This window comes from Polyodon spathula, chromosome 29 (genome assembly GCF_017654505.1).
Source record: "Polyodon spathula isolate WHYD16114869_AA chromosome 29, ASM1765450v1, whole genome shotgun sequence".
NCBI lineage: Eukaryota > Metazoa > Chordata > Actinopteri > Acipenseriformes > Polyodontidae > Polyodon > Polyodon spathula.
In genome coordinates this window covers 170,820-181,511 of record NC_054562.1, presented here as the reverse complement: position 1 = coordinate 181,511, position 10,692 = coordinate 170,820, and the positions used below count along the sequence as shown (strand labels likewise).

The following is a 10,692-nucleotide window of genomic DNA, read 5'->3' as shown; positions in this document are numbered from 1 at the left end:
TTTTTTCAATCCTAAAATTTTAGGCGATGCAGGACTTTTGTCTGTAGCTGTATAAAATGAGAAGTGCAATCTTTCTCGTCTTTCAAATGCAATTTCAAAATAAATGTAGCTGTTGGATTTGTACAAAATCAAGTGCTAATAATCTTGTGTCTCCTGCTAGACCAAAAAAATAAATAAACAGTAAAACTGGCGTTTCGCTCCAGGTCTATCCAACTCCTCCACCCTCTCCCTCAGACTCCTCCTCCCTCCTTATATTTTATTGTTTCATTCCATGTCCTGTTCTTGCAAAAGTGTATTGCTGTACCATTATTATAATTTTATAATTACCATATATATTAAATATTATAATATATATATATATATATATATATATATATATATATATATATATATATATATATATAAATATATAGTCCTACAAAACTTATCAGGCTTCAGTAGGTTGTTTTATATTAAATTCTTCAAAACAGTATAATTTGTCTCTTACACACACGCACACAATCAGCCTGTTTTAAAACGCAATTTGGAAAAAAAATAAAGAATCGCTGGCTCTTCTCATGGTTCTCCGCCTGGCCTGCCGAGGAGTGAATTCAATAAAAGAAAACGATAAATACAAAAGCAGCTCGACGAGATCGCGCGGCACTACTGGATCCAGCCTCCAGACACAGAGGGGACTGCGAGTAAGAGAGTGGGAACAAGACAACTCGCTTTTACCCTACAAAATCACTTTCAATATAGAGTAAAACATATATTTCAGTTTGAAAAGTGGTGGCAGGTCTGGACCCCCCCCAAAAAATAATCGTTTGTTTGATTGACCTAGAATTTTTTAATTTTTTTAATTTTTTATAAATGATTACCCTCATCGAGAACGAACTGATAACACTTCACCTCTGGGTTGACTGAGCAGAAAATAACGAGGCTCTCGAAGTTGCACTGATTTTGGCTCGCGCGAGTTTGATGGGGGTACAGCTCTGACCAAAAGTTTAGCATCACCTAGAATTTTTAAGATTGGAGAAAATTAAATAAAAAAAAAAAAAAAAAAAAAAACACTTTTTGAACAAAACTTAGATCTTTCACTTAACATCCTCGTCCAATCAAATAAACTGCACAATGATCTCGCATAGAAGTCTGTACCAGAAGCCATAATAGTAGTACAGCTGTATTTCACGGTAGATTTTGTTCCTTTTTTCAAATTTTCTCATTCATTAAGTATACAGGAAAACTTTTGGCCACAGCTGCACACTTTAATTCTCTGTCTGATTCTGTCTTGTGTGCTGAAGCTCGATGAAGCTGCACTATTTCTCAAAGCAATTCTGTCTCGTGTTGAAGTTTGGTTTGATATCTCCGGAGAATGAAGTAACTCGATGGCTGATGAATCCAGGCTGCATTATCTGATTAAATCCCCCCCACCCCGGGCCGTGTCTGTCTGTCGTTCAGGAGGACATGCACTGCACTTGATCGGGTCCGGTCTCCTCTTCATCCGAGGAGTCTGGTGAACTCCACGACTCGTCAGAATCTCCCTCGGTGCCCACGGCCTCTCCGCGGCGGCTCTGCCACAGAAACAAACAGCAAAACCACGAAATATCACAACACTTCTTAAAGACAAACAAACACATAAAACATTATATGTACAAACCGACAATGTGCAAATTTATCAGAACACACACCCTCACTGCTTAGGTAGTTTTGATTTGTCGTGCGTATGAAATCAAACCACCTGAACTGAAAATTGTTGGGCAAATTAGTGATTGTCTAATTGAACTGATGACTTTAAACTGGGCCACGTATGCAATTAATTTCAAACAGCGAGAAGAAAGGAACACGGAGCCACACGCGGTCAAAACACAGGAGACCTTTCAGAAGCTGATTTAAGCACAGAGAGGTCCGACATCTTCACACAGGAGTGTGTTTCTATATCACTGATTACTGAGCGGAAATTGAAATTCTCACACCCAGAGGGTGTAGAAGGCACACAAAGGATAATCAAGGACAAACAACCCGAGGTGTTCCAACACGTGTGCACACTGCTGGAGCAGGTCTCCCTCTCGGCGAATGGGAGCGCGCGCGGGGGGGGGGGGGGGGGGGGGGGGGGGGGGTTCCGCTGCATTGTGACGTCACGGCGCTCACCCTCTGCGGTCGCCTGTGTCTCACGTGTCTCATGAGGAACCACAGCAGCTGCGTGTCGTACTGGTCGCCATTCCTCACGCTGTCTTCATCGCGCTCTCGCTTGTTCTTCTTCATCACCTGAGCAGGACAGAGAGAGAAACTATTTCAAATCCAGTTCCCCCCCCCCCACCATTCTGCACAGCTGCAGGAAGGCTGTGCACAGAAAGGTACCTCTTTCAGCCCTCGCAGTCCAGTGGGGGTCTCTGCCGTGGGAGCCCAGATCTTCACATCATGGTCCAAACCACTGGTGGCCAAAACAGGCAGGTGAGGGTGTGGCTCAAGACAGTTCACCTGGGCAGAGAGAGAGAGAGAGAGAGAGAGAGAGAGAGAGAGAGAGAGAGATCATTTTGTAGTTTCTTTGATGACAGTGTGATGTCAAATAAAAACATCTAAATTATGTTCATATAGCTTATTTTTATTAATGTCTCAATCCTAAAATTCTAGCTGATGCAAAACTTTTGTCTCTAAAAATATCCTTCGAAGGAATTGGGAATTCGATTAAAAAAGGATTTGGAATTGAAAATCAGGAATCAATCCTGAAACCGAGACCCACTCACCACGCCCCCTTTGTCTCCCTCCATGAACTGCACAATCCGGGCGGAGTTCTTCTCCCACAGATAGACGTGCCCACAGTCACTACCACTCACCACAAACTCGTCGCGCGGACCGTAGAAATTCACCCCTTTCACTGATCAGAGAGCAAGAGGAAAAACAGACAACTGGTGATGAGAGCCAGTCTCTCACACACACACACACACACGCAGAGTTTCACTAAACGCTCTCGCTCTCTCTCTCACCTGTTGCATTGTTTCGGTGTCCCTTGTAGTGTTTGATGTACTCCGCTCCATCGCTGTGGCTCGTGTCAAACAGGTAAATGTCTTCGTCGTTGTAGCTGGCCAGCAGTTCTGAGAAAGGACAGTCGGAGCGACAGTCACCTAACGCAGACTCTTCATCGAGTCTGAACACAATACAGCTTGGCAAGGGTTGAGCAGCACACGGGCAAAAGCTTCGCATCACATAGAATTTTTTTTTTTTTTTTTTGAAAGACGTGGATAGTCTCCCGGAAGACATAAAAGTAGTACAGTAGTATTTCATATTTGACTTTATGAAGCAAAAATGGATTTCATTCTATAGAGTGAAGATGCAAAACTTTTGGCCATAGCTGTACACCGCAAGATCAAATGAAGTGCCTAGATCTGGAATCTCTGTGTGTTCAATTACAGTGCTAGAATCAGAATCTGCTTCTTAATAGTAAAACTAATATATATATTTGTATTAAATTAGTCATTTAAGCAGACACTTATCCAAAGAGACTTCCAGAGACTAGGAGGGTGAACTCTGCATCGTCAACAACCGCTGCTGCTGCTGCAGAGTCTCTTCCAATAGGACCTCGTTTGTTTGGCGTCTCATCCGAAGGACGGAGCACAAGGAGGTTCAGTGACTCGCTCAGGGTCTCTCACACACACACAGTGAGTCAGTGGCTGAGCCGGGTGATTTGAACAAAACGTGCGGCTCAAACAAAGGCAGGGCTGAACCTGAAAGCAGGCAAGCGCTTTCTAAAGCAGCTGACGCCTGGGTGAAATCGCACTCACCCGTCCCGTCGTGGCTGTACACAAGACAAGTGATGTTGGTTTTGGACTCGCTGGCGATCAAGTGCTGCGGGCAGAACTTCTTCAGAACGCCGTTGTTCTCATTTTCATTGATCTTTCTGTGATCATAAATTCTACAGAACACACAAAACAAAAAAACGTGCACAGAACTGTAAATAAAATGAAATACGAGTCCAGTGCAAGGGTGCAGAAATTTGGAGACACCCACCTCACGTACTGATCGCGCCCCCCGACAGCAAACTCATGGGTCCGGGCAGGGTTCACATAGATCGTGTACAGACCCACCTTCTTGTCGTTCTCTTTTGCGACCACCAGCTTCCTGTTCAGATGGACGACAGGAGGCAGCAGTTTAAGAAAAAAAAAATAAAAGGGAGAAGAATTGTGTTTGAACCCCACTTCCAGCGAGCTTCAAGAGAGAGAGAGAGAGAGAGAAAGAGAGTTTCTCTTGGGGGAGGTCTTACGTTGCGGGCCGGTCCAGTCGCAAGTCAATCCCAAAGACGACGGCATCCTCTCCAGCTGACAGGAAGAAGCAGGGAGAGTCAGGATCCAGAGCCAGCTGAGAGAGAGAGAGAGAGACACAGGATGAAACATTCATTAAAACAGCACGGGGCTGGTAATCAGACTCCTATTGCACAGCAGTGTCACCCAGTCCAGGTTTCACTACCAGCTTGATCACCCCCAGTGTGTCTAGGCAACAAGCTCAGGTGTGTCTCATTATTAAACTCCTAGTGAAACCAGGAATGGATCACACTGCTGTGCAACGGGAGTCTTATTTCCATCTGCTTTACGCCTATGCTTTGATTCCCATATGCTGTTGCACAAACTCTCACATCTAAATCAAAATGTACGCAGAAGGCCGATGTGCAGAAGAGGAAAAAAAAATAAAATAAAATAGTTTTTACAAAAAGCAATTTGAAATGCTACAGTAACAACTAGAGCAATAATCTCAAAGATCTCAGATAACGTCCTCTAAGGGGGTGCAGCCCTGGCCAAACGTTTTGCATCAGCTAGAATTTTAGGATTAAAGCAGGTACTCAGCAGGGTTTCATTCACAGTTAGTTCATTCCTGAGGGCGGCGAGGCTCAAGGCGCAGCGTAATGGGACAGCGTGTCTCTGGCTGCGATCTCTTTCAGATCCGGGTCCTACCTTGTGTGCCGCTCCTTTGTGTTGAGCTACTTTCTTGGTGGATTTGCATCGCTGGGTGGCTGACAGGTCAGCCAAGCGAATCTGCCCATCCCGCGCACACATGGCCAGGGTGGAGTCTCCACTGTGGGGAAGGAACTTCGCCTGCCCAAAAAGAGAGTGAAACAAAGGCATATATAAAAAAAAATTTAAAAAGAGTGCAGTGGATTCCTACCGGACAAGTTCTGCGTCGCCTAGAAATTTAGGATCAAGACAATTGAAATAAAAATCTAAGAACAGAATTTAGATCTTTTATTTAACTTCATCGTGTAAATCAAAGAAACTACTAAAATGATCTCGCATAAAAGTCTATACCAGAAGCCATAATAGTAGCAGTATTTCATGTTAGATTTTGGAAATGTCACATTTTTTACTCAGTAGATGGAAAACCACAAAGCGATGGTGTGTGATTCAATATGTTAGCAAGGGAACATTATTCAGCAGCTTTCACTGGACTCTATGAAGCTGAGGGAGTTCATTCTATATAGAGGGGGTGGAATTCAATATGTTAACAAGGGAACATTATTCAGCAGCTTTCACTGGACTCTATGAAGCTGAGGGAGTTCATTCTATATAGAGGGGGTGCAATTCAATATGTTAACAAGGGAACATTATTCAGCAGCTTTCGACTTTACGAAGCAAAAACGTGTGCATTCTACAGGGTGATGGAAAAGTCCTAGCCGGGTATCTGTGCTTCATCCAGGTTTGTAGTGACACAGTCACGCAGGTATCGCCCGCTCGCGTCTTACCTGAAACACGTTGCTCTTGTGCCCGGTTTCAAACTCCAGCACGGCTCTCTTCCTCGTCCAGTCCCAGATAATCACCTTCAGGTCATCGCTGCCGGAGGCCAGCCTGCTTCCGGAGCTGTTGAAATGCAGGGTGTTCACGCAGCCGCTGTGCTTCTCCAGACTCCCCTGCAGCTTGAACCTCTGCACCAGTCCCCGGGCCCCGCACGCCCTGGGAGTGAAGTGAGGCAGCCCTCTCCCGATCTCTCTGGCCCTGAGCTCGGGGATGGCCCTCCAGCCGGGGCAGCCCAGCTCTTTGATCTCAGAGTCCAGCCAATCGTCCAGGGCTTGCTCGTCTTCCTCCTCCTCTTCCTCGTCCTCATCGTCCTCTTCGATTTCCTCGTCCGAGCTGGAGGATGTGCGTCCCCGGCTCCTGTCGCGTCGCCGTCTGCGAAGCTCTCTCCGGCCGCCTTCTCCTCCGCTCCGGTCATCGCTGTCTCCTGCTTCCTCAGTCAGGGAATATCGGACGGTATCCTCCATGCTGTCAGAATCCTGTTCCTCCTCCTCCTCCTCCTCCTCCTCCTCCTCTCTCCGCTCTCCTCCTTGTTCCTCTGTTTTATCTTGAGATGTCTCCCCACTTCCATCTGGAAAGAATTTCAAGAGCATTAGCTTCGACTTCAGCTGCGTTTTTTTCGACCTACAGTTTTTGAGCAGCATGTCCAATCGATCGATCCCGGTCCTGGAGGGCCGTTCCACTCCAGGTTTAACGAATGAGATAATGAACTACTTTGGGGTCTGGACAGAAGGAGGTTTACTTATTGAGCTGGTTCGTTTAAACGATCCAGAGCAGGGTTTAAATCTCAGGGGTCACTCATGACAAAAAAACACTTCAAAGAACTCGCCTGTAACGTGTTCTCCCGATCTGCTTTGGGCAGGAAGTGTGCCTGCCGCCTCTTCCTCCTCCTCCCCTCCTCCTCGGGTCGGCAGAGGATTGTGGGAGCCGTCCTGCAACTGTTGAACCTCTTCAGGGGAATCAGCGAGACAAACAGATATAGATTACAAACACACAAACACAAACACAAACACTCACACACACACAACACACACACACACACACACACACACACACACAAACACTCACACACACACACACGCACACACACAAACACACAAACACTCACACACAAACACTCACACACACAAACACTCACACACACAAACACTCACACACACACACACACTCACACACACACACACACACACACACACACACACACACACACACACACACACACACACACACACACACACACACACACACACACACACACACAGGATACCTTTGTCCTCACCGTTTCCAAGACCTGCTTTCCCAGCTTCGTCTGCCATCTCGTCTTTGCCAAAGTTGACTCTGGAGTAGAACAATATTTCGAGGTCATTTAGTGGCAAGAGACCAAAAAACAGGAGCCTGCAAGCTTCAAATAATATCTTTACTGTAAAGAAGAACGGTCAAAATACAGGAGGGCTCCCGATTCATGCATTACACATTTTCAGAGGAAGCATAAAACTTACGTGAGCCAATATAAAAAAAATATATATAAATGAGTGCGTGTCAGTGTGTGTGCATGTCAGCGTATGCAAATCGTTTTTTTTTGGTTTAAATGGCTGCTAAGGTCAAACAGAAATACATCACCTTACCTCTCCAGCTATCAAAGATTCAACGACACTTTGACTTGTTTAGTTTTTTCACTCGAAGTTGGATTTTATTTGTCTTGAAGTAACATTTTCTTTCTGTACATAGGACAATAAGAGATTAAAAACAACAATGTTAATTGGAAGTGAATAACGACACAGCGACCTGAGGAATGAATTATCCAATCGTCCAGCACAGCTACAAGGAAATGTCTTGCATCGCCTCGAATTCTATATGAACAGAATTTAGATCTTTTATTTAACATCATGTAATCAAAAGTATATAACAAAGTTACATCGCAAAAGTCTACCAGAAGCCGTGATAGTAGCATTTCAGATTAGATTTTGAAATGTCGCCTTTGTTCACTGCTGTCAGTTTTTTTGTTCAGGATCTGAAAAACCACAAAGCGCTCGTGTGCAATTACACCAGCAAGGGAACATTATTCAGCAGCTTTCATTGGACTCTATGAAGCTGAGGGAGTTCATTCTATATAGAGGGGGTGCAATTCAATATGTTAACAAGGGAACATTATTCAGCAGCTTTCACTGGACTTTTTGAAGCAAAATTAGTCAATTCAACAGGGCGGGTGATGCAAAACTTTTGGCCACAGCTGTAGAAGACAAAGGAAGTCAAACAGCGAGTGTTTGTCTAGTGGAATTTATTCCGATGCGTTTTTTAAAACCTCCAAATGCGGCACGACACAGATAAACAAGGTTACATATGAAGTGTATCTGACAGGCAACTGCGGTAAGGCAGGGAAAAAAAAAAAAAAAAAAAAAAAAAAAAAAAAAAACCACTTCAGAAGCATTAAGAGCGATATATGACATTTCAGGAGTGGCATTTCAAGTACTCCCTCTGTACGACACAGCCACGAATTGTCGCCAAATTATCCCTGACACTACGCCGAAACTAGGGATATAAATATAAAACACGCGTGCCATCAGCCAGCACGTTACAAATAAACCCCTTAAAAACTATTAAGAAAAAAACCTAATTATCTCAATCAACACGTCACACGGTCAGCGTTTACAGTAAATTACTATATCTACCTATCTATCTATCTATCTATCTAGATAGATAAATAGATAGATCTGTTGCGTTTGGACTGATTATAATTATATATATATATATATATAATATATATCTATATATATAATATATAATATATATATATAGCTACAAATCGATGTTACAAATAAATTTACAGGATTTTAAAACACTTCATTCGTTAACAGGGTAAAAAACAAAAGACAGTGGGATAACCCGAATATAATATAAATCTTAACCCTAGGAGATCGCGTAGCGCCGCAGGTCTGCCTCCGGCGTCGTTAATGTTGGATTCTGCGATCACTGCAAACGAAGCGCCGCCGCTGTTATGGAGCTGAAGAGTTAAACTTTAACTGATAACAACAGCAACACCAACATCACACCACCGGGCCCGTGTCGCTAGGGTTACTATTATTATTATTATTATTATTATTATTATTATTATTATTATTATTATTATTATTATTATTCATCATCATCATCATCATCTCCAGCACATCTCAGACGCAGCGTCCTCTGCAAAAAACAAAGAAAACCCAGCGAGCGGCTTCAATTTTGTTTCTTTATCGCTCGCCGAAAGTTATATTATTTATAGCTTTATATTTATATATCTATATATATATATATATATATATACTGGCTTTATTTTTAACGACCAGCAACAATTAGCGTGGTCGTTTTTCGCAGACAGTGTTCAAAGTCCAAGGTGAAGGCCTCCAAACGAGGGTTATTTTATTTATTTATTTATTTATTTATTTTTTTTAACACATCCATCCCAAACCAAACAAACAACGAACTTTATTTAAAAACAGAGAACGTTCCCCCCCACGCCGTGAAGGATGTTGGGAGGTGTAGTTTTTTGGCAGCCGAGAGGGGGGTGACGTAGAGACTATGAAACTGACGCCATTACGGCGCGAAACGGAGTCAGAACTGAGATTTAAGATCCTGAGCAGCGGAGCCCAAATGGCGGAAACAGGGATTCAGTTTCACCACTCGAGATGGGAATCACGTGGATCCGCACGTCACGTTTTTTTTTTTTTTTTTTTTTTTTTTTGTAAGATATAATTTGGCATGCTTTTTTTCGTTTTTTGTATATATCTGTGTAACTGGGGCCCGTGTACAGCAGGTGTTGTTGTTGATCTGTAGTTGTATATATTTCTGTGATTCTCGTTGATGCTCTGATGCCCTGATATTTACAGAAACGTCCAACACGGCTGTTCATAACAAGCATGGCAATTTTTCATCCAAACATGAGTAATATACATAAGTCAGCAAAACACAACAACACACGGCAAAACGCACACAACACCACACAGCAAAACATAACAACTCTGATTTTTAATGCATTTTTAGTTTTTATTTTGTATTCCATTTACATCAGATATTTGTATTAGTAGAAAATACAGACAGTCCGATTCAACTGGGCGTCATTTCCATAGGAGTTAAGATCAGCCCAAAGGATTCATTAGGACGTTGACCATAATATAATCAAATATAATGTTGTTTGTAAAAAAAAAAAGAAAAAAGAAAAAAAAAGGTCTGTTTGTCTTAATGCTTCACTACTGAGATGTACCTGTGCTGGCCCTGTGGACACAAAGTAAATAAACTCAACGCAACGCAATGCAATGCAACTCAACAACACCACACAGCGCAACTCTGCTCAACTCAACTCAACTCAACAACACCACACAGCACAACTCAACTCAACAACGCCACACAGCGCAACTCAACTCAACAACACCACACAGCGCAACTCAACTCAACTCAACAACACCACACAGCACAACTCAACTCAACTCAACTCATCTCAACAACACAACACAGCACAACTCAACTCAACTCAACTCAACAACACCACACCACACAACACAACTCAACTCAACTCAACTCAACTCAACAACACCACACAGCACAGCACAGCACAACTCAACTCAACTCAACTCAACTCACACAACACAACACAACACAACTCAACTCAACTCAACTCAACAACACCACACAGCACAACTCAACTCAACAACTCACTCAACACACAGCGCAACACAACACAACTCAACAGCAACTCAACTCAACTCAACCACACAGCACAACTCAACTCAACTCAACTCAACTCAACAACACAGCACAACTCAACTCAACTCAACTCAACTCAACTCAACAACACCACACAGCACAACTCAACTCAACTCAACAACACCACACAGCACAACTCAACTCAACTCAACTCAACTCAACTCAACTCAACTCAACTCAACACCACACAGCACAA

At 43.2% G+C, this 10,692-nt stretch overlaps 1 protein-coding gene across 2 annotated transcripts; it reads right to left on the bottom strand.

The window, feature by feature from the left end:
- Window positions 1-415: 415 nt before the first annotated feature.
- Window positions 416-7,474, bottom strand: dcaf8 (DDB1 and CUL4 associated factor 8). Of its 2 annotated transcripts, none has more exons than XM_041232478.1 (13): window positions 7,382-7,474; window positions 7,024-7,094; window positions 6,586-6,705; window positions 5,708-6,327; window positions 4,923-5,063; window positions 4,238-4,332; window positions 3,985-4,095; window positions 3,759-3,889; window positions 2,964-3,071; window positions 2,724-2,854; window positions 2,338-2,457; window positions 2,128-2,244; window positions 416-1,550 (listed from the first exon to the last, which is right to left on the bottom strand). In XM_041232478.1, the coding sequence occupies exons 2-13, from the start codon at window positions 7,070-7,072 to the stop codon at window positions 1,434-1,436; spliced, it is 1,860 nt and encodes a 619-aa protein (XP_041088412.1). In that variant the 5' UTR covers window positions 7,073-7,094; window positions 7,382-7,474; the 3' UTR covers window positions 416-1,433. The 2 variants fall into 2 exon arrangements, with proteins under 2 accessions (XP_041088412.1, XP_041088413.1); XM_041232479.1 differs by having other exon boundaries at window positions 7,036-7,094.
- Window positions 7,475-10,692: the final 3,218 nt, after the last annotated feature.

Excerpts from the sequence above, each read along its gene's own strand:
- dcaf8 (XM_041232478.1), bottom strand. The coding sequence starts at position 7,072 with ATGGCAGACGAAGCTGGGAAAGCAGGTCTTGGAAACGGTGAGGACAAA. Across the intron at positions 4,333-4,922 it reads ACAAAGGAGCGGCACACAAG|CTGGCTCTGGATCCTGACTC; the intron begins GTAGGACCCGGA and ends TCTCTCTCTCAG. Across the intron at positions 2,458-2,723 it reads AGGGAGACAAAGGGGGCGTG|GTGAACTGTCTTGAGCCACA; the intron begins GTGAGTGGGTCT and ends CTCTCTGCCCAG.